This window comes from Amblyomma mixtum, chromosome 8 (assembly GCF_055824585.1).
Source record: "Amblyomma mixtum isolate Tamu chromosome 8, ASM5582458v1, whole genome shotgun sequence".
Lineage (NCBI taxonomy): Eukaryota > Metazoa > Arthropoda > Arachnida > Ixodida > Ixodidae > Amblyomma > Amblyomma mixtum.
The window spans coordinates 48,063,239-48,086,644 of NC_143019.1; the positions used below are offsets into that span (position 1 = coordinate 48,063,239).

Sequence of the window (23,406 nt, forward strand, 5' to 3'; positions counted from 1 at the left end):
TTTCGTCGTGACTTTTGTTTTTTTGCTCTGTGCTTGTTACATATATATTTCACTCTGTCATGGCAGCTGAAGCAGTTCGAACCCCTTCTAGGAGCGTTAGCTCTAACTTATCACATTTGAAGATTTCTTGGGGTCTGCTACCACCCTGAGTTCACAGCGCCATCTGTGGCAGCAGCTAGAAAACACATCTCTCATCTCATTCATATCAGTTTTAGTAAACCAAACAGCTGACGCTAGTTACTTCAATGTCTTCCAGACGGTGATAGCCTTCTTGAAAACGAATGAAGATGTAGGCTTGATTTAGGCCATTGTGGCCTTAAATCAGTGCTTAAACAAAAATGTTTGTGCTCTTTTTCATTACTTGTGTGTTGAATGACTTCAGAAAAAGGCAATCTGGTGCTGCTCACAGTACGGCTTCTTATTCTGTGTTTGTTGTTTTCTGATAATATTAAATTATTGGAATTGTACCCCAGTAATGAGCTTTAGAAGGTTTTTGACGTGATGGTTAACATGCCCATACTAAAAAAGCGCTGCAAAAGTTCAAGCATATGTCAGTTTCCGGCCTTGTTCCGAGGCCTATCTAAACCTGAACCCTCCTTGATGTAGCTTATGGGTTTCGTGGGTATTCTTAAATTATGAAGTGAATGTAATATTATTGATAATAACCTTAAATATTAAATAACATTAGATATTAAAAATTAAATGTGATAGTATTAAAGTAATTATATTAATATTTTTGACATTAATATAATTTTAATATTAATAGTAAAGAAAGACCTGTAGTTCTGTGAAGCAATATGTTGATTGCCAGCAATGGTAGCCAGTCTGCTTTCGTTACTTCAAGCCTCACACTTCTTTTATGCATGGTCGTTTTAGCTTTTCACCGTACGTATAATAGGGTTCTGCTATTTATAATCGTGATTACCAGCACTTTAAGCCACATAGGGTTGTGTTCTTGTGAGCCCAGTCGGAAAGGTGTAATATGCCAAGAAAATTGATGGTGCAGCTGTTATAAAGACTTTGAGAAAGAGCATGCCATTTTCCGTGCTTTCTAATAATCATTGTTTAGGGAGACAAGCCATGCTATTGGTCTTGTGTTGTGCCTAAATTTGATGAGCTGTAAAATCCTCAGTGGTAGCTTATTTAGGAGTGTAGCAAAATAGTGATGAACAGCTGGGTATGGAAGCTGCTGCAGAAGTTAGCAATTTCGTGACTACGTGTTAGACCTCCTAAAATGAACTATCCAAGAGGTACCATTAGGCATTTACGATGTTCACTGAGAAAAGAAGCCATTACTAATAGAAGCTTGCACTTATCTCTGCTATTGTTGCAGTGCTGGAAGGGCACGACACAGTGAGATTTTTTTTTTTTTTTGCTGAGGTGGGCTAAGCAATAAATTCAGCTATTTGCCAGCTGTATTGAACATAATGATTAGCATGCCCTACAATATTGAATGTCCCTCAGTCCTTTGTACTGAAAGGTCTTGGAGTAGAAATGAAGAGGTCACTCTTTCTGACTTATCATGTCGGTGACTGTGGTAGGATTTGGGGACCTTGTGGCAAATGCTAAATGCATGAGTAATGAACAAAAAATTCACCATTAGTCCAATAATATCAGGATTCTTCTTTTCTGAATTGTGAATGGTGTTTCCAGTTTTGTTTGTTACCTTATTAGTGCCATTGGGCTACTCCGAAAATGTAGCAGAGTAGGTATGCAGCATTTTTTTTTCCCTGACAGGATTCCTCGGAAAGTTTTGTGAAATGTCTAACCAACGCCTTCGGAGTTGAAAGCAGAGTACATAATACTCCATGCTGAGCACATTGTGTTCCATGCTGAGTCTCATGATAAGTGCATGCTATCCAGGATGGAAAACTTTTAGCTGTCACAGCTGAAGTTGCCCTTAATGTTTTGTAAGGTGCAACCTGTGTGTGTGTGTCTCACATGCATACGAATGGCAAAAATTGCTCCGAAAATGATTCCAGCAATCAAATGCCATCACTGGTGTATATCTGTACCTCAGTCTTATCATTGTAATAAGAAAACTTTCAGTTTAGAACTGTAAATTGCTTTAAGAAGTATGAGGCAGTTGACTAATGGAAAAGGATTATTTTTCCTGCCAATATGAGCCACGTCAAACCACACACCCGTTCTTGTAAAAACTCACAGAACATAAAGGAGGCCTTTCAGCAAAAGGTAAAACACACTGCATGGTTTGTTTGATTGTTCGACAGTATTCAGCATGCAAAAATATGGTACGTAGGTGCACCGTGTTCCGTTTGCCGGCACTTGAAGCAAATGGGACCACATGAGTCTCGCTGTCCTACAAACAGTTAAACTTTCTATCAAATCTTGCGGCAAACCTTGGTTACAAATTTGATGCCAGAACATCTTTTAGAACCCATTTCGCACATGCCAAGCTGGCCTCAAGATAGCCTAATAGTCATTTATCTGTTGCATGGCAAAATAATCATACCAACTGCATTTTTGAATGAAAAACTGGGCTAAGCTGGTTTCTTAGAATTTTTATGAACTACCTGCTGTCCACCCATCCATTTCAGTTAGAATCTGTGGAGGTTAATCCTGTCGACGCAGGTCCATACGTGGTGGACTTAGACATGATTGTTCCTGAAGGTTTTTTTGCATCCTTTGGTTTGGTACTTCTGAGTGCTTGTCTAGTTTGCACTCTCAGTCTAATTTCTGGGTGTTCAAAAACTGACAGCACAAGTACTTTTGTGCACTTTCTCAGGAGTGTACACACTTTGCTTGTAACGCACGTGTCTTTTTGTCCTTTAGCCAAGATGCTGGAGGAGCTGGCGGAGACGCCCAGAATGAGGTGAGCTCTTGTTTTGCGGGCATTGCCTAAATTCTAGACATGCCTTCAGTGCTGCAACTAGCATTCTAAATCTGCTTATACAGTTATCTTCATGCATATTGTATGTGCACGCACCGCTTCTTGAGTGTTCAATTTTTGCAACTTTCCCAAAGCTTTGTGAAAATGCAAATCACGCTGTGCTTCTCACCGCAAGTGCGCATCGTCTTCACGCTGAATTGTGCATGATGTTGCATGCCCTTCCTATTCTCTTTTTTGCCTCTGCATGTTGCCACGCTCATTTTGTGCCCTCTGTTACCCCTTTTTTTCTTCCCCTTTCTCTTTCAATTTCTTTCACAAAACAAAAAAAAAAATCTTTTAGGAATCTGAGCCTGTAAGTTCAGCCCATGCCTTGTATCGAAAAGTGCGGCACGCAATATTGAGCTTGCCACGACAGGTTAAGACTGTGCTCGGAAGGCTTCGGGCTTACATTCAGAATCATGAAGGCCCCACGGTAAGCAAGTGCGGGGTTTTTCAGTTGGATTGCTGTGGAGGTTCTTTCTTCCTGTATTTTTTTGTTTGTTTTCTCTATCTAGTAACACATGGTTGTGGAATCGTGAGAATGCTTGTTGCAGCTCTTGATTGTGTATCTGTAATAGAATGCTACGCACACACAATGTTATATAGGCCTCGTGAAATAAAGGGGCTGTGCTCTTGGAAATATAATATTTGGGCGTATGATGTTCGAGAAAGTGCTCCTGTTTGCTACAAGACGGATGCTTCAAGACCCTTTGTGGTGGTCTTGGGTGTTATATTTGATGCCAGCAGATACCAGAAATGGTGAAAGGAATTTATGGGCAAGCATGCTTTCTGTCAATATTGGTAGGTCATGTAGAGCACTAGGATAGATTAGAAAAAATTTGAGGAGTCACATGTAGACATGTTCCATAACAGTCAGGCTGCCAGCCCAAGCTGAAATATGTTCCGTATTTTTTCTTCGAGAAGCGTAATGTTTGGCGCGGTTTCAGACCCGCTGGTTTTGAACCCGCTGGACCTCTTGCATTTCACAGAAGCAGAAACATGCTGGCATGAGTAAATGCCCTTCACAGCGGCCGAAATCAAATCCGCAGACTTTTCCTTGGCAGCTGAACGACCTAGCCACCGGACTGGAAGTCCAGCAAACTCTCGTTGATTCAAGTGTCCAGTTTATTCAAACTGATGCTTTCTTAAAAAGGGTGCCTTTAGTTTTGAAAAATTTTTGATCTTAGTTTTAATTATAGAGTCAACTGTATGACCAAAAGTAATTGTGTTAAAATATGGTCCTCACTAGTTAGCTAACTGTGACAAAGCATGCTGACATTCACCGGAAGCTGGACCACGTAAATGAAAGTTGTGAGCAGTTCCAGGAGGCAGGTAGCTTGGCTGGGTGGAGAACTACTGTGTGCGTGCGTTCCATTCTACCTCAAAAGCATTCAGGGTAAATTTTCTTTTCATTCAGTTGTGCTTTTCAGCTGACCTCTATGTACTCACTGTGCGTTGCATTTGAAAATGGAAATTGGTTGTATATGCCCTTTGGCTGACGCATTCAAGGCATGTCCAATAAGTTTTGCTTTCTTGGCTGTGATGGTTTTAATGTGATTGAATGGTGTTGTGTTCAAACGAAAGTGTCGAATGTCCTCTTTCCCAACACTCCTTCTTGATAAATAGTCCCTGCCAGCGGCAGTTTACTTTTGGCACTTGTGTACCAGTCTCTGTATGCCTTAAAAAAAAAATTTGAGACAGCTATTGACAACACCAGCAGTACGCTGTATTGGTGACCTTTTCATCGGCCATGTACCCTTGTGATGTTTATTCATCATGGGAAAGAGCCAGAAGTCTTGTGGCAAGCCGGAAGCCTGGGGCTGTAATGTGTGTGTAATGAAAGTATGTTGGGACTAGTGCAGACTGTATTGAAAAGTGATGTGCTCGTGGAAATGAGGACATCCCAAACCTTCGTTTAAACATCACCCTTTGAATCTGTTGCTTGATCCAAGAGTTGGAGCTCAGGGAGGCACAACTTGTCGAACACCCCTTGTATTAGCATGTGTAGCGAGAATTTTGCGAGTACTTTGTTGACATTGCAAGGATGGGAAAAAAAAGAGTGCAAAGTGCTAGAATTCCATTTGCAGTGAGATTTTTTTTTTCATTGCACCATGCCAGTGTATACTTCTGTTCAGTGTGAAGAGAAAAGTTGAGTGCAAGCACAGTATGTGTCATGCTTAGACGGAACATGAGGAGTGGTTAAACCGGCTCTTAACACTAAGAAAAGCAGGTTTTACCGCGAAGCAGGAGTATGGCTTCGGGCTTTTCTTGAGTTCTCTGTGCCCTCTTTTTCGCTTTTCGGTGAAACGTACTTTTCTCGAGTTAAAAGCTGGCTTAACTATTTCTCATGTTCCCTTTAACTCTGACATATGCTGTGCTATTTGGTTCGTTGTTACATAGATCTAATTGGTGCTAAAAGTTTAATTGTTTTTACTTCAGGTTTAAACTCTAACGTGAGCCTCACTTGCTTGTGAGAAAGCTGCTTAGAGACCATTTGAGTACTCGGGGACCAACTCTCCTTTCTAATGTGCTCTAATGTGCAACTAATGTGCTCTCCTGTTTGCGATGCCAACTAGCCTGTTATTATACACTTTCAAGAGCTTGTGTTATATTCTACTGGTGGGATCAGTATTATGTGCAGAAATAAAAAAAAAGGAAAAGTCACTTCTTAAGCATGGCAAATATGTTGTGCCACTTTCGGTTATTTGTTATTCTTGAATGCATGTTCTGCAGTGCTATGCCGTGTGTAAGTCCAGCTAAGCTTTTTGAGTGAGAATAGTCTAGAAACAGCTCACCTTTTATGATAGAGAGACATGTGAGTGCTTGGATTGCAGGTCCTCAACTGTATTCTAGAATTGGCACATAGTCAAACCTCTTTCATAAAGCTCTTTCTTGTGCAGGTTTAATCATTGGACATTCAAGTTATGATCCCCGCATAGATACCATCATTGTCTAGAGTAGAACAAAAGATTTTTGCACTTGCTTGACATCAGCTAAGTCAACTGAAATAGCCTATACAGGGTGTTTTTTTTTTAGGTCCAAAATTTAAAAAAAAAAGGTAAATTGCTTTAGATTTATTTTAGCACTGGGGCTATACTGGCGGCTACGGTGGGCGCGAGGCAAGAGTAAAACTGCTTAATTAGTTTGCTGATTAACTAAATATGTTAATTAACTTTTCTAATTTTTGTTTTAGGGGATATGTTGTATTCGCACAATTGGAGATCGTCCTCTAAACAGTCCAACCGAGAAAAAACAATTTTAATTAAAAATTTTTCACGCACGTTACGAGGCGCGAAAAATTCACCCTGGTAGGCATCTTCACACCGTAACGCAGTGGCGGGAGCGCCTCTGACGTAGTTCCCTCCGCCCTGCGCTTTGCGTCACGCGTCCCAGACTGGCGGCCTGCGCTATCGCTGCTTATCCCGCTTCGCTCCGCGGCCTCACGGAATGCCGCGCTGGAACAAAAACGCATTGACACAAAGTGCAGGGCGGAGCGAGCTACGTCACAGGCGCTCAAAGACGCTGTGTTACAGTGTGAAGCTGCCTACCAGGGTGACTTTTTCTCGCTTCGTTACGCGCGCAAAAAATTTTTTCATGAAAATCTTTTTTCTTGGCTGGACTGTTTGGAAGACGATCTCCAATTCTGCTAATACAACATATCCCCTAAAATAAAAATTATAAAAGTTAATTAACGTATTCAGTTAATCAGTGAACTAATTAAAGTAGTTTGCCTCTCACCTGGTGTCCGCCGTAGCCCTCAGTATAGCCCCAGGGTTAAAAAAAACACCCGGTATATCCACATTAGTGCACCTTCATGCCACTCATGTAATGTGTTGAAGAAAAGTGTTGTCGTGACTTCTTTCACTAGTCATGTGTGCTGTTCTCTCTCCTTTGCTCAGTGTTTGTTGAGAAAATGTCTAATTCTGCTATTATGTGGGCACTTTTGAGCCTCTCGGGTTGGTTAGTATTAAACTCTGTGTGTATCCAGCTTTGTTATACAGCATAGAGAGTTTGTCGTAGTAGAGCCCAGTCTTGCCTGACAAAATGGCTTCTGAAGTGTGATGAAAATTCTCGCTCTGGATTGACGAGCTGCCTCTGCTACCCCCGTGCCCAAGAAAGAGTGAAATGCGTACTGATAAACTTTCAGACTTCTTGCTCGCGCTTTGAATATAGGTGGCAGTATTCTCATCTGAGGTGTTCTTGCTTACTAGTTTTACATAACATGCTCATTCATTTGCTACATCTTCAACTACAGTGCATAAAATAGAGTAGTATGTAGAATGGTTGTGATAGTTTCCAGTGAATTCCCTTTATATATATTGTTGCCTCCTACTTTTCAGGATGACGAAGAATTTTTTGATGTTAGTATTTCTTGTTTTCTTGTTTTACTCATTCTTTGTACAACTGTTTCATTACTTGGAGTGACGTTTTGATGACTTTTTATGCATTGTATGCAAGGAGAGATGACCACCACGAGTTTTGTTAGAGATTTCCTTTGTGCGGAGTTCTCGATTGTCCCGAATTTACGCTACTTGGTTATTGGGGCATTTAATGGTAATTTTTAACGCATGCACAGTCTTAAATGAATGGCTGTTGGGAGATGCCAAGAGACAGTACTAAGCTAATTCTGCAGGCTGTTCACGACATGTACAGCTTTGACCAAAAGTCTTCGGGCCACAGAGTTTGCCCTTCAGGCAATTAGTGGGGCACCTATGACAGGTTCCATAAAGCGAGAGGAGTGAGTAGAGGAATTTCCCTCCATAGATTTTGAGCTGCAGTGCTCCTGCAAAGTCTCCCACTACACGGCTGGAAGCCTTTCGATCAGGGCTACACTCATACTGATGTGGTTGTCCCTTTTGTACAAGCATTTGTACAGAACATTTACATTTGCTGCTTGTGTTTTTGCACTTGCTTTCTGTAAAGACAAGTGTAGATGCACTAAAGCAAGAGAATACAGGAAAATGCTGCCCTCTGGTGTGGTGCAGCATTGCCAACAGGCATTCAAATAATCAAAACGCAGTGGCGGGTCAAAGGTTTCCAAGTGGCTCGTATCACTATCATGGCCACACCAATCTGGTGCACAGGAGGCTTGTATTGTGCTCCCAGTGGTGCACCCCTTTGGAACTTTAAGTGCTGTTGTGTGTCTGTCTCCTTGCACATGTAGGAACTTGCTTTGTGGTGTAGTACCGAATTCTGTCATCAGATGGTGCTTCAGGGAGGTAGTGCACTAGCCAAACTGCCTTTAAACCTCTTGCAAAAATGTTCTTCTGCTCATGCTGGAGTTGTTTAAATGGACCCCGTGCATACAGTGCTGAATTTACTTCTCTGTACAGCCAGACTTCAACATGGGGGTGCATGCCGTTCTTGATATATACTTGCTAGTTGTGAAGTTTTTTTCTTTCCACTTTTGACAGCCATGGTTGCAGTTCCCAAAATGTTCGTTCCTTGAAGATTTATCTTGTGGAAACACTTAAATTATATCATTCGGCGTCCTTGAAAATGTTCTGTCACACTCATATATAGCCTGCAATGCTCAGTACATGGTTAGCGCGTGCCTCAGTGGGCAGCGTGTTCTCAGCAGTTCTCGCAAGTCACTCATTTAGCTGCCATTAGAATAAGTAGGGCTACTTGCAGCTCCCTCCGTAATTTGGTGCTGCGTAGTATTAATAGCGTACAATCAGTTTCTCACAAGTGCAAATGCAAATTACACAATTGAGTGTGGCAGTCCCGTACTGCTTTGCCAATGGAAGCACCACTTCATAGGGTTTGCACTGCTGGTGCTGCATGTGGTACGTGGCATGACAAATAGCCATGGCCCCTGTGAATGTGTAGCATGTATTTGTGCATGTTAACAAAAGGCACAGCACTTGGTGTACACTTCGTAGGTGAATGGTTTCACTTAGGGCTTGCTTCTGTGTCATGTATCTGAGACTTCAATCTGCTTTCCTTTCCTCCCCAGGATTCAGCTGAATATGATGACTACGTTAGTATGCCAGAACTTTCTTTTCCTGCTTGTTAGTTAAGTGCAGTAGCTGACTGTGAAAGTTCGTTGGTTAGTCGGTTAACTTGCTTCTGATTGTTCTTTTACTACAAGCAGTACACTGCATCTCGAAAGCTCTCTCTGTGCACGTAAAGTGTAGACATGATGTTTTTGCAAGGATCCTACTAGTTATGGCTGCAGTGTGCTGCTACTTCCTGTATTGTATTTGCAATTTAGTGTTGTCCTATGTGAGGTGAACCAAAATTCACTGTCACTGGTGCACCAACTACATATTTACCTTGAATATAAGTTTCTCCCGTCTGAAGTAGCCAAACCGCAATGGCTTTTTGTGTGCAAAATATGGTTTGGCAGTTTGGCAGACTTCTAATTGGTTCTTGATTTATGTTTTTTATTTGCATCTTTTTTTTTTTTACGTAAAAAGTTGCTTTTTAAATCTTGTAATCCTTAATCCTTGTAATTCTTAGTAATTCGGAATCATTGCTGCTGTTACAGTTCCAGTAAGCTGTTATACTGTCGTCAGAAGACCTACAGTTTATATGTCTGTGAAAACCTTTTTTCCTCTCACCTCTGGTATGCACAGTGCACAACATTACTTGATAAATCTTTTCTGTGATTACTGCGATGTGCCACTGAGACCTTTGTTCTGATAGCCTTTCAGTGACTTTTTGCCAACACTTTACAATATTGTGCAGGCGGCCGGTATTTCATACTATTGAGGTGCGCATTGCTAGGCAGGTGACATTTTATGTTGGTAATTGCAAGTGCCTGAAACTGATGCTGTCACATGCGGGGGAGAGTATGCATGTGTTGAGGGCAGGTGAGACATATGGTGTGAATAATTCTGCAAAAGGGCAGGAAAAGTAAAGAATCTGAGGCTTGTGAAGAATGTTAAATTGATTTGAGATAGAGTTGATTAGAGAGGTTGTTAAGTTGAGAGAGGTGAGTTGTAAAGTGGATAAATGCCTGTGCGATATTGACTGTCAAACTGTTGTAGTTGCATCTTAAGGCCAGCTGTTGTTTATATGTGTCATTACGCATTTTGGCTTGCTTGGCAGTTATTGGGACTGTTAGAAGAAATCCTGACAGCTTGTAGCATGGATAAGCTCCACGACTCTGCCCAACGCACCAACGCACTAAGTGATCCTGAAATACATAGTAGTAGCTCTTACAAAAACCCCTTTATAATGCCACCTGTTACTGACATGGTATTTTAGCTTAAATTTATGTGATACGCATTAAAAGGACCCCCAGTACAAAATAATTAAATTTTTTTGTTACTTATTAGCACTGTGTAATCATGCTGTTTGGGCACTATTATTGCGCAAGTTTGCAAAAAGCACCCCTTACAGTGTAGCTTCTGATAATGTAGAATAAAAGTAAGTGGTTGCTGGACTCAGTGCTTGAAACCTGAACTTTCTTATTACCACTGTTTTCAGGAACTACTGTCATCTCGCCAGATTTAATGCAATTTAATTTTATTCTTATCTAGGGCTACTAACAGTGCAACATAATTTGAGTGCTGTGTCAGGTAGCATTGGTAGATGTAATCTGTCTCTAGGATAGCAGTGTACTGCTGCAGGCATTGTACAGTGGGAACTGTAGATGTTTGTTTGATTAATGTTGACCAGCAAACTAGCGCAAAACCTAGACTTGTTTTTTAGCATTTTACTTGCATTAAAATTTGAACCAATGCTTTGCTCCGGTTTCATTTTGACTCTTATTGTGCCCAATTAAAACAAATGGGTCAGTGGTGTCATAGAGGCTTATGCAATAAATTTGATGTGGTACCGTCTGAAGGGTGTGACAACTAACTGCTGTGGTTAATCTTTCCATTAACTTCTATTAACTTTCATGCACCCCTTCGTAACAAAATTTCTGTCCCTCACTTCTAGGATGACGACGATCACTCAGCCGTAAGTTTTTAATTTGTCCCGACTTCACACTTAACTCACAGTGAACACATGTTTAACATGGAAAGAGTCAATTTTTATTGGCAGGTTCCTGTTATGAGAGCGCATGACAGTGACCGACCAGATGAGATGCTTGACCAGGCACCTGAAGCAGAAATTACGCACTCTCATAATAAGCAAGAGCAATCTGATGGGCATGCCGACAAGGCAGCTGATGAGCATACCGATGAAAACGCCAAGAAACACGGGGATGATCAGGCTGACAAAGGCACTGCGGAACAGTCTGTGGAGGCTACTGACAATAAAGGCGACGAAGAGGTGAGGCACAGTTGTCGATGGGTGCACGCAGAACTTGCGCAGAATCTATGCGTGCAGTCTTTCCTCTTAGTCAACTATGAACTGTGAGCAATTTCTTGTGGCATAATTCATTTTTGCCTCGAAAGGTACTGTTGGCATTAAAGTACCCTTGCTGCTGAAGGAATGAACTAGCTTTCAGTATTGGCCTTAGTGCCAGTATAAAGAACTAACAACCGTACACCCCTCATCTTAAGCGTATGGAATGCGACTTTGGAAGAGATTTAGCGAAATTTCGTGAGGTCGGTTGGTGGCACTGTGTAATTTCGCACACTCAGAATTCAACTGCATATTATACTGTATTTACTCTCGTAATAGACCCACTTACAAAATGACCCCCACCCATCCTTCGTTTGTCGGTATTTTTTTTTTTTTTTGAGCGTTAGCTTTTCTTCGTGCGTTCCTCAGTTTCACGCCATCCACAGGGCAGACCTCGGCAGCACGCCAAGGTGCTACATGCGGACAACATCATGGACAACAGCGTGTTTATCTTTTGACGAGAGCGCTAAGACTCTGTGTGCCCTTGACAGTAGCGCTAGCAGCAATGGCTTGATTGGCACCCACCTGTACCAGTGTATGCTTAAAAAGCCTAATGAGCAACGGATGCTCTAAAGCATCCTCTACACTGAAATGCTATGGAGGAAGTGGTACCTTCAAGGGGCTGCGAAACACTGCTTGGGGGGGTACCGACTATACTTCAGGTGGGCTGTTTATGTCGCACAGATGCTGACTTAAAAAGAATTACAGGAATCGATGCACAGGAACGGGAGTTATTCAGTGAAGAAATTTCAAAATACAAGCAAACAAAACGCTGTCGATTTTGGCGGGGCTTCCCACTCCTATCTCGCTCTCCCAATGACGGCACCTGGCGCAACCAATCAAAACAGCCAGCCAGAGCACGTCGCGGAAGTTTGTACTCCATGGTTGCCTGCTCTCTAACTCGTTCTTGCTGAGACTGGCAGCGTCGTTTCCATGCCAGAGCACCCCTGGTGGTGTATTTTTATTTTACTTGCTTTGCAGGGCATTTATCTAAGACAAACAAGTTGTTTTTGTTGATCTAATATAAAACGCAGACAGGTGACAAAATGTCTCTATTTATTCACACAATTTGCAGTATATTTACTGTTTGTCCGATCATCAAGCTCGCGCCAGGTGATGTCTTATCCGCTGCTAAAAACCCGCCACTGTGTGGCGACACCATCAGAGCCATGAAGTTGTTTTTGGGAGGACATTAAAATATTAAAAAACGGAATGTATGCGATATTACCGACGCTAATAGCACCATTATAACTCACTGTATGCGATCAACGGGCAAAACAGTTGACTAAAATTGTGTTTCTGGGCCCCTTTCAGACACTCAAGGGACTTGGCGATTTCAAGATCGGGAGCGAAAATTCCTAGCCTCTCTCATAGCACAGCTAATGCTTAAACATTCGCGTAATGCACGTGTAGCCTTGGGACAGGTTTTTTTTTTTAACCTCTAAAAAAAAAACGTACACCTGACCTTCAGTGCCGGTGTTTAGCGTGTTCGCTTTATCTCGCCGCGATTGGCCGGTGCTGTTGACTATCACGAAGTCGTCCGATTACGCTGTGATACAGCAAGCATGTTAAACGCTGACAACACGAACGCTGCTGACTGTGTGCTCTTGTTAGCCCGTTGTGTCGTAAGACGGTGCGGGCAGGGCACTTTTTTCTTATTTATTTTTAAGCCCACACTAATATCTGTGTGCTCTTGTTAACGGGCGGACAAATGGGGTAGTGGGTGGGCGGGTAGGCGCGTGATATGAAATTTCGGCTTCCGCAAAAAAATTATTCTAAACTTTTTTTTTCCCGCGTAATGGACCCTCCCTCCACATTAACGTCAACTTTTCTGGATAAGATGTGGGTTCATTACACGAGTAAATATGGTATCTCTCGGGCTGCATGCAAAGACAGTGCCGAAATAAAACATTGTTTTACTAGCATTGTGTTCCACACACATTTGGTGACTAGTGTTGCTGATGTCATGCGAATTTCTGAGCTGCACATTATACGACTTGTTTTTGGCGTGTACTGTTTGGAAAAATGGATGCAGACACTACACTATAGGGGAACTGTCATTGTGCTATTGTAAGGATTTTCTTCGAGAATACTCAAATGGAGGGTTTCTCGGCATATGGCCACAGACATCGGGTGCCCCCCTGCTCCCACCAACCTCATCGCTGTGTACTGCTCCCCGGAAGACAGGTCGCCAAAAGTGTCGACAGCCAGCATCAGTTCATCCCGCAGGAGCTCTGTGGATCATTTAGGGCCCTCGCTGAACATCGTGCCCCCAGTGCAGAGCTGCATGTAGCAGAGGTCAGCTTGTATCATCTCATGATGGATTGCCACCTGATGTGGGTTGCACCCAGAAGTAGAATGCTTCCTCTACCAAAGTGTTTTTGAAGGTCCCTCAGACTGCATTGCTTTCCTATCTGCTAATCATCATCACCATCTGACAATGCTCAGCTCTCATGATCAGAATTAGTAGCCACGCTCACGAGCAATGGCAGGGAAACCATGACCTTGACTTCATATTGCCTTCCGCCAGCACTCCCTGCATTTTAATATTGCATGCCAACTTGTAGAAATACATGTTGCTTATGCTTTCCTAAACAGCTATTTGCTCTTCCTTAATTTTCTTGACAAGTCCCTCCTTCTTCTGCTGGCCTGCTGGCACTGCATGACTGATTGTTGTTGTAGCCGTCACACCGCTGATTGCAGTGGAAAGTTCTTTTTCTCCTTGTTTTTTTTTTTTGGCAACTATATTCTGGCTGTGCGTGTGTGTGCTGGCAGGCTGAGAAAGAAGACAAGCCCCAAGAGGATGCCGACATGGAAGGTGCTTGGGAGGAGACTTTCAAGGGACACAAAGACAGCAAGAAGCACGGTACGGACCTGTTCTCTTAGATGCTGGGCCACCTTTTATTTGGTGGTGCAGGATAAAACAACCTATATCCTGGCTGGGAAAGAACTGAACCTGATATGCTTAGGAGCACAGCTTCACTGTCATCAAGACCCATTGTGTACTTGATGCCTTGATCATAGTGTCTCTGTGCCGTCTGAAAAGCTCATCTACATTCCATGTCCTCCACCAACAACACCATTTCATACATAGCAGTCTGCACTGCGGAGGCTGTGGAAGTGGTGCGCCTGCAAAAGCATATTACTCCGTCACATATCATTTGTTCTTCTCTAAACCTAAGCAAGTGTTACGACGGAAACAAAGAGCGGCATAAAACAAAGTGCGAACAATGGGAATCTCGGTTGAAACTGTGAGGCATTCGGTGTTCGGCCCCTCTGGCTATAATTTTCACTGAGTGTGAACTACTCTTTGCGCACAAAAGAAGTCTGAGCTATTCTGCCCTACCAGCCACATATTGAACAGCCACATGTCATTTTTACTTGAAGTCTGTCTGAGTCGCTGGGCGAAAATGTATCGGGAGGTAGAACGAAGTCCAGGAGGTTGCCGATCACTGCACTTAATATATCTTGCAATGAAATATGCATGTGTTTGCTTTGGTTGTATAGTGAACTACTTTCTGGGCGTGGACTTAGCCTGAGCGAACAGGTGTGCTAGCTTTGGCGGCATTGACTGCTATGTATGAAATGGAGTATAGCTCTTCTGAATGCAGCACATAGGTATTTGCAGTCGATCGAAAAGTTGATGGTTCAGATCCTGGTCGGACCAGCTGTGCATATTTTTATTCATGAGGGCCTTCTGAGGGTTGCACACATCTTCACAACTTTGGCATCTTTGTGTCAAGACTGCATGTCGCACATTTTTTATTTCTCTTGTGACAGGTCCTATGTCTGTGGGTATGGACTTCACGTTTGAGGGCTTTGATCACGTCTACGGGCTCCCCGAGCACGCCGACTCCTTTGCCCTTCGCTCCACGGTGTAAGTGCCGCATCACTCTGGGTTCTGTTAAGGCGGTTTTTTTCTCTTTATTCACCAGATTTAGTGTATGTGATTAACGTAATTTATTGTGCTGCTTATCCCAAAATGAAAGGAGAAATCTCAGGATCATGTGTGCTGTTTTGTAAATCAAATTAGAATTCATTCCAGTGATTTGTTATGGTTGGGGAAATTTTTCGCCCTCGTGGAGAGACTAATTTGTTGGGGACAGATTGCAGGAAAAGAGTGAGTAATAGGTTTGATATGTTGACATGCTGTGTGAAAACTTTTACTTTTTTTTTTTTTTACTACACGTGAATTGCAGTGACAAAAAATGAAGTTGCATGTGCACTCTTTGTCTCTTGAGGCAAAAGTGAATTTCGGAGCAGACTTGCAGTAGTGCCTAGGGACATGGTAGTAATGACAGTGTAGACCCTTTCTGCTTTCTTTATATACGTATGAGGTGAATGTTTTGGTTCTCATAAAATACTGTCACGTCTATTGCAGTGGCTCATCAGATCCAGTCCGGATGTACAACTTGGACGTGTTTGAGTACGAGGTTGACAACGTCATGGCCCTGTATGGCAGCGTTCCTCTCATGCTGGCTCACAGGTTTGTTCACTTGCAGTTTGCGTGTGCTAGTCGCTACGGGAGTGAGTTTGCCAGATTTTGCAAAGAGTCAGGCCTCGAAGACAGCACATTTTACTGCTCTCTTCTTAGGGAAATAAAAGGTCATGGGTATTGATGGATATTGGCGTGCCTACCACTCGTTTGGTTTTTTTGGTCTTTGCCTAATTGTTGGATTGGCTGTGCCGTACAGTTCTTTAGGGGAAAGCTAATAGCTCTATGAAATACTTTTCTCAATGAAAAGTATTCATTTTTGCATGTACCTACCTCCTGTCAAATACTTTTTTTTTTTTGGCAATGAGAATTGTGATCACATTGGACATTGGCCATGAAGCTGTGCATTGGGTTTGGCAAGCATGACTGAAGTCATAATCGAGTTTGATGTTTGTAGTGAATCAAGGACAGTGGGATTGCTGTGGCTGAATGCTGCTGAGACATGGGTGGACATCGAGCCAAGCTCCAAGCAGGTTAGTACGGCTTCAAGAAATGTTTTCTTCGCTAAAACAGCATAATAAGTTGCGTGCCACTGTGACCTAGCATGTAAAATTGGTTCCATCTGGGAAACGAGTTTTTAACACTGTTTATTATCAGTGCTGCAGTAAGCATGTTCATGTTGTGTACTGCATGGTGCAACATTGTTGATTTAAAATGTAGCGGATTATCTCCCGCAACTTCTTGAAAGTGCAGTGTAAAAATTGGGCTTCGTGCCTCTGGTTTATGCTCACTGGAGCAGCAGGTGTGAATTAAGGATAGCCATGTCGCATTATTTACACAACAGAAGCACTGCATGCAAATTCGCTCACTGCAGCTGCTCAGTTAGTCTGTACTAGGTGGACTTAAGGTGCATTGTAAACCAAACCTAACGATAAACTATCCTATAATGGAGCTTTGTATACGGCCAATACCACAGTGAACTTCAGGCGCCTTCTGCTTTGCTGATTTAGCTCTCTGAGATAAGTTATTGTTATCTCTTGCAGGAAAGAAGCCTTGGCATGGTAAACTCATCCAGACGGATGTTTCTTTTCTAATCTTTCAGAGCTGTTTTTTCTGTGAGAATTGCACTAATAGAAACAGCAGGAATGCAGTTGATTAATTATGCTTCCACATCATGAAACGAGTGGAGTGGCTGTGTGGTATTTACCACTGCAACCATGAACTGCAGATTGATTCGTCTTCTCTGAGCCTTGTTTCATACCCAGCACAGAAGCTGCAAGTGTTTGCTGTCGCAGACCATCTTCTGTTTCACACTTACCCATGTCACAAGTAGTCTTATAATTGGTTGCATGGAAGCCTGTCTTGAAAAAATGGTGGCCATCTTTTCCGTTAGGTGATGCTTTAAATGACAAGTTATGCACCAGTAGCGTTTGGACATTGGTTCCATGCAGAAAAATGCAGTGATAGTGTATCGGGCAATTGTGCTCTCTTCCCATTTGACATCTTGCTGCTAGTAGTACTAACAGTTTTCACCCAACTCGCTGCTCCGCGCTTTTTAAAGCTTTAAATGAATTGCTCTGTGTTGTCTTGTGCTTCAGGGTGTGCTGTCATCGGTAGTGGACTTTGTGAAGCGCAGTCCGCCGCCCAACCACCGGGAAACCCACTGGTTCTCCGAGAACGGTCTCATCGACACCTTCTTCCTGATGGGACCTGGTCCCAAGGACGTCATGCGCCAGTATCGCTCCCTCACTGGCACCACACCACTGCCACCGGTGAGAAAGGCTGTGGCTAAATGCTTTTCGTGCTCTTGTGGTCCGCTCAAGCATAGAAAATAGCGTACCTTTTTGCTGGACCTTTCTCCTGGAAAGAAGATAGCAGGGTAACAGCTGTGTTCTCGAAATTGTGTTCTGTGTCCTCTTCTGATGGCGCCCTTGTGGGCACCTGGCATGTACAGAGGGCAAAACACATGCCTAGAACAACCAAACTCTGTGTTCCGGAGCTCTCAAAGCCGCTGCAACCAAGAAGGCAAAAAAATTACGATGAAATTCTATGAGTTTAACAGCCCATGTTTACATCCAGACCATTTTTAACCAAATCTAATCGCTAGTTATCGCGTGTTACGCCCGAAACACGCTCAGAGCGTGTTCTAGACATGCGTTTTGCCCTCTGTACAGGGCCTTCTTCTTTCTGCAGCTGTGTGGAGGCAACTGCTTTGAAGAGCAGGGCTCTTGATGATGAACTGGATGCCCCCTGCTAAGTCACTGGTCATTAAGAGGCTCGTCAGTCAAGAGGCTTGTGAGCTAAGCCACAAAAAAATGTTGCAAATTGTGCTAAGGTGATAATCTTGCGGTCTCAAAATGAAAAACATTGTTGGAGGCAATGAATTCAATAACTTTGCGTCCATGGCACCTGGTAGTTTTTTAATAGAGAAGGTAGTTATTGTGGCTTTTGAAATGACCTGACTGGATGTTGCAGGTCGCAAAGGCTGCGCTAATGTGATTGATTATTCTACAATGATTATTATCCTGTCGCTGAAACTCTCATATTTGCACAGGCCTGCTGTTGTAGTTTGCCTTGTCTTAAGTCCTGGGTGTTATGTGTAGCATGTGCGAGTGTGTACATACATATTTGCCATTTTGTGGTGATTTTCGCTGCTTGTGCATTATTTTTGTCCCTTCTTTCCCTCTTCTCCATCACTGATCTTGGTTGTCACCTTGCATGCAGCTCTTCTCAGTGGCGTATCATCAGAGCCGCTGGAATTACAACGACCAAGATGACGTACGTAGCGTGGATGCCGGTTTCGATGAACACAACCTCCCGTATGACGCACTGTGGCTGGACATTGAGCACACGGACGGCAAGAAGTACTTCACCTGGGACCCATTCAAGGTGATGGGGGCCTCTAACTGTATCAGCTTCAGCATAATCATACTCAGGGATATTGGTCTGTCATTAAGAATAGCATGTGTTGTCATTTTGGTACTCCAATGTTGTCTCTAATGCACAGCATACATAAGGCTACAGTACATTGTGCTGTCTCTCTTGCAAAACCTGTGGGGGTACAGGTTTCTGCCTAATGCTTCTGCATACTTTGAGGACTCTGTGGCTATGGATGCTGAACACAAAATAACAATTAAAATTTATTGAATGTTAACAATTTTATCAAGACTGTGCTTTTTCCTGCGCCAGTGTGTTCCGAGTTAAATACATTAGAACCCTGTCTGGCTTTTTTTTTTTCCTCAAATACCTAAAGTGTCTGTTTCACAGTGGTGCACAGCCGCAGAGCATAAAGTTGACTCTAGCATGCATTTTGGAGAAGAAAATACATTGGCAAAAAAAGTCCCCCCCCCCCTTCTACCCCCTTCTCTGCATTTTATTTTTAATTTGATCACCTTATAACCTATGAGAGCTTTGTGCTTAAATGTGGTAGAATCGGCCGCCGCGGTGGCTCAGTGGCTATGGTGCTCGGCTGCTGGCCCAAAAGACGCGGGTTCGATCCCGGCCGCGGCGGCTAGAATTTCTTTGGAGGAGAAATTCGAGAGGCCCGTGTGCTGTGCGATGTCAGTGCACGTTAAAGAACCCCAGGTGGTCGAAATTTCCGGAGCCCTTCACTACGGCGTCCCTCATAGCCTTAGTCGCTTTGGGACGTTAAACCCCACAAAACCAAAACCAAATGTGGTAGAATCAATCCCTCCATCCTGCTGATGGTCCTTCTCTTTCGTGTTCCAGTTCTCTCAGCCCGAGCAGATGATCCGCAACCTGACTGCCAAGGGCCGCCGCATGATCACCATCATTGACCCGCACATCAAACGCGAGTCGGGCTACCACATCCACTCGGAGGCCACGGAGCACGGCTACTACGTGAAGAACAAGGATGGCGGCGACTTTGAGGGCTGGTGCTGGCCGGGCTCTTCGTCCTACCTGGACTTCCTCAACCCAGAGGTGAGCCAACTGGCTCATGACGCCAAGACAGCTTTTTGTGTCTAGATCCCTGAGGCTAGGCCTGACTGCCATTCACCTCCAAATGGTGATCAGAGTTGTTTTTGTGTGTGTGTTATTGACGTCATGAGTTTGAGCTGAATGTTGGGGGAAAAAAATTTCCATTTGTAAAGGCGGTTTTAACAAGATAACATTAAAGCGTACATTCTTCAGTAACCCAGGTGGTGTGAGAAATTTTCATTGGGTCGGAGATGATGTAACGTCACAACCACATGACCTAGCTTAGGTATTTCAAACGCCCCACAGTGATCACAAAGTACAACAGTGATGACGTTGCTACACAATTCGTCATTGGTTTACAGGGTTGTGATGTCTTTCCACTACCATCACGTAGTGCCTCTGACAAAAGAAAAGGAGTTGTACTGAAAAAATTGGTCGAGTCAGGACTCGAACCCTTGCCCCTTGGGTTGAGAGCCGGGCGCACTCCCCCGTGACATCAGAGGAGCTCGGGTTGAAGATCATAAAAGGAGCCCTTTTGTGAGCGCCTTGCACCGCAGAGTACGCTACAGAGCAGGCAGCAAGATCTATTTAAGGAAAGTGACAATTAGAGTCGCCAGTTCTTGTCGCCTGTGCGTACGAGCAACCGAAGTCCGTTTGACAAGTCGTAGTGGCGCTGACATACGGCGTAAACCGGAACTATGAGCGCGCGATGGTGTACGCCACATCGCCAAGAGATGGCGCGCGAAATCCCCGCACGCCACTGATTGCAACAGATTGTGCATGTCCACCTATCACAACGGAACTGGCCAGTAAATCATAATCATAATCATTGCTATCGCTCTGAGTTCTTTTTGGGTGTTACCAATGCGTTCACAATTTCTGTCAGTAACGAGTGCATCTTTTGCTGCCAAACGTCAACATGGCCACAAATACCCAAACAATCAGTTTTTACTGAGAGCAGAAATTGGGTGGAGTTGCCCTCAGTGTGTTGGCTGACCCTTGATGCCACAATGGATAGGCAGCAGCTTGGCGTGCAGTCAAGTGGCTTCCCTTTGATTTTGGATACTTCTCTGGAAGGTCAGCTAGCCGTTTTGCGTTCCTCCTACAGGTGCGCCAATGGTGGGCCAGCAAGTTTGCCCTGGACCAATACAAGGGCTCGACGGAACACCTGTACACCTGGAACGACATGAACGAGCCGTCGGTGTTCAACGGTCCCGAGGTCACCATGCACAAGGACTGCGTGCACACGGGCGGCTGGGAGCACCGCGACATTCACAACATGTACGGCATGTTCCTGGTGAGTGTGTTTCGCTGTGACTACATTTGTTGAAGAAGATGATAGTGGTTTCTTTATCTCCAGGCCTAGCATCTAAAGAGAAAGAGAGAGAGATACAGAGAGGGAGAAAGGCAGGGATGTTAAACAGAAAGGTTTCCGGTTGGCTACCCTGCGCTGGGGAAGGGAATGAGGGGATTAAAAAAGGAAGAGAGAAGTAACGAGAGACAGAATCATGTTCTATCAATCAAGGCAGTCTCTCGGAAAAAAACAAAACAGTGCCGTGTGAGCCTTGATGGCAGTCTACTGTTGTGGCCACGGACCGAGGATCTTGGCCTCTGTGAAAGGGCAAGGATCAAGGCTGTCCAGAGCACAACGCAGCTTATGTCTTTCGTTAACGAAGACAGGGCACTCGCACAAGAGATGATGCTGGTTGTCGTTGTTTGGGGGAACCGAATGGAGCACATATGTAAGTTCATATCGAATGTAGACGACGACTTTGCTGGTTCTGTTGCACGTGGGAGAAGTAAATGCCTCAAGATCAGAAGTGAAGCTAGCATGTTAAGGGGGGACACTGGTCTTGAAAAGAAAATTTTATTAATTTAGTCATAGTTATGAAACTTTCAGGGCACATGTATTTTTGTGCACTGATTCTAGATATGTCATTTAATTTCATGTAAAACAATTCCATGAGCACTTATGCAATTTTTATGCAAGTATTTTGCGGAGAGTTTTCAAGAAAATTTGCTGCAGGAAACTTGCTGAAATGTATGCCATTGGGTTCTCTTGACACCAAGGAATACAATAAGGGTAAAATTATCATCCTGGCTCTCATAGAACTTGAGTAATAGGGTACTGAAGCTGCCACTTCACACACAGGAATACACATTTTCCTTCTCATTTCTGAAGCGACAACTTCAAAACTCTATAACTTAAGTTCTATGATAGGCAGGAAGACAATTTCACCCTTATTGTATTCCTTGGTGTCAAGAGAACCCAATGGCATACATTTCAGCGAGTTTCCCGCAGCAAATTTTCTTCAAAACTCTCCGCAAAATACTAGCATAAAAATTGCATAAGTGCACAAGGAATTGCTTTACATGAAATTAAATGATATATTCGGAATCAGCACACAAAAATACAAATTCCCTGAAGATTTCGTAACTGTGACTTCATTAATAAAAATTTTTTTTTCAAGACCAGTGTCCCCCTTTAAGGTTGTGATTAGTTACGTCAACGGACATAATTTTATTTGCAGTTGTGAACCGAATGCATTCCGAATGAAATGCAAATTTGCAGCTAAAACAATTGCTGACAGTTCTCTTGTTGTTCTTTTTTCTTCTTTTTTTGATGAGGAATGTCACGGCGTGAATAACTGGGCTGACTGGTGGGAATCCAGTTCAACCTTTGTGCAGTGATGTAATATTTGTTGTTGAAAACGTTAACCCTTCGCCCCCCCCAGAAAAAAAAAAACTATTCCGTGTCCTAAGGCAACAATATTCATGTTCTGGCCCAGCCCACACATTTGTGAGGATTTAGCAAATGAACCTGTCTAGCTAGTTCGGAAAAATTCTCGAAAATGGACTTTTCATTGCTTCATCAAAGGGTTGCATATTTGAGGCTTTCCAGATGGTGTTCAGAGACTCTTCCACATTGAAAGAAGCGTGTTTGTTTTGCTTGACCATGAGAAGGAAGCTGCTTTACATTTTTTCATACGAAAGCATGACTCTAACTTGATGCATAATTCATCTCTGCTAGCAGGGGTGGCAGTTCAATCAATAAAAGACCAAGCCACGCATTTATGTGGCGCATTTTACCGATTAAGGATTGAAATTTTTCATGTTTTGATGTTAGATATTATGCCAAACTACCTTAAAGAGCAAAAATTGAGCAAAGAAATCTGAGCTTCCCGGTTAGTTCGTTTATGGGCCAGAAAGGGATAAATTGCAAGCTTTATATGGTCGGTGTTCATTTTAAAGGGCCTAAATATTTGAAAGGTTATGAAGGCACTTGCCGTATTTACTCACGGAATTTGTGCCCTCGCGTCATTTGCACACCCCTAATTTGTAGCGTCACCTTTATTCTGTTTATTACCTTGTTATCTGATTTATTAGCTGCTGCCGGCTGCATTGAGTGGAACTAAATGCCAGTGCTTGTTTTCAGCCAATGTCTACTTATATGGGCCACCTGCTTCGCTCTGGCCACAAGCTGAGACCATTCATCCTGTCGCGGTCCTTCTTCGTTGGCTCGCAGCGCTACGGTAAGTAATCAGATTGTGTCTTAGTTTTGAATCATTTCCCATCTAAGGCTAGGTTTGTCTGCAGTCTCTGATGGAGCATTGTTTAATGACAACATGGTCAATGCAGTTTGTGGCCATAGCTGTTGTACAGTCAAACCTCGATGTAATAAGCACAGATATTACGAATTATTGGCTGTATCGAACTGTTTACTAATATTGTTAACAAACACATGCACTTTTTACTTTATATATCGAACACAATTGGCCAGGAAATGGGCTTTTCGAACTCAAGTGCCAAGCAGTGCTTGGATGGCAGGCTTCACCGC

At 43.3% G+C, this 23,406-nt stretch overlaps 1 protein-coding gene across 3 annotated transcripts in view; it reads left to right on the top strand.

The window, feature by feature from the left end:
* The window catches only part of GCS2alpha (glucosidase 2 subunit alpha), a 42,961-nt gene that overhangs the window by 3,865 nt on the left and 15,690 nt on the right, over positions 1-23,406 (top strand). Inside the window, exons 5-16 of one of the 3 annotated variants that reach the window (XM_089557220.1) lie at positions 2,794-2,833; positions 10,784-10,804; positions 10,889-11,119; positions 13,970-14,060; positions 14,975-15,071; positions 15,576-15,680; positions 16,087-16,162; positions 17,228-17,401; positions 18,354-18,518; positions 19,359-19,571; positions 20,677-20,865; positions 23,005-23,101. In XM_089557220.1, coding sequence (XP_089413346.1) covers positions 2,794-2,833; positions 10,784-10,804; positions 10,889-11,119; positions 13,970-14,060; positions 14,975-15,071; positions 15,576-15,680; positions 16,087-16,162; positions 17,228-17,401; positions 18,354-18,518; positions 19,359-19,571; positions 20,677-20,865; positions 23,005-23,101 — 1,499 coding nt within the window. The remainder of the gene's footprint in view (positions 1-2,793; positions 2,834-10,783; positions 10,805-10,888; positions 11,120-13,969; positions 14,061-14,974; positions 15,072-15,575; positions 15,681-16,086; positions 16,163-17,227; positions 17,402-18,353; positions 18,519-19,358; positions 19,572-20,676; positions 20,866-23,004; positions 23,102-23,406) is intronic. The other 2 variants (XM_089557218.1, XM_089557219.1) reach the window with 2 other exon arrangements.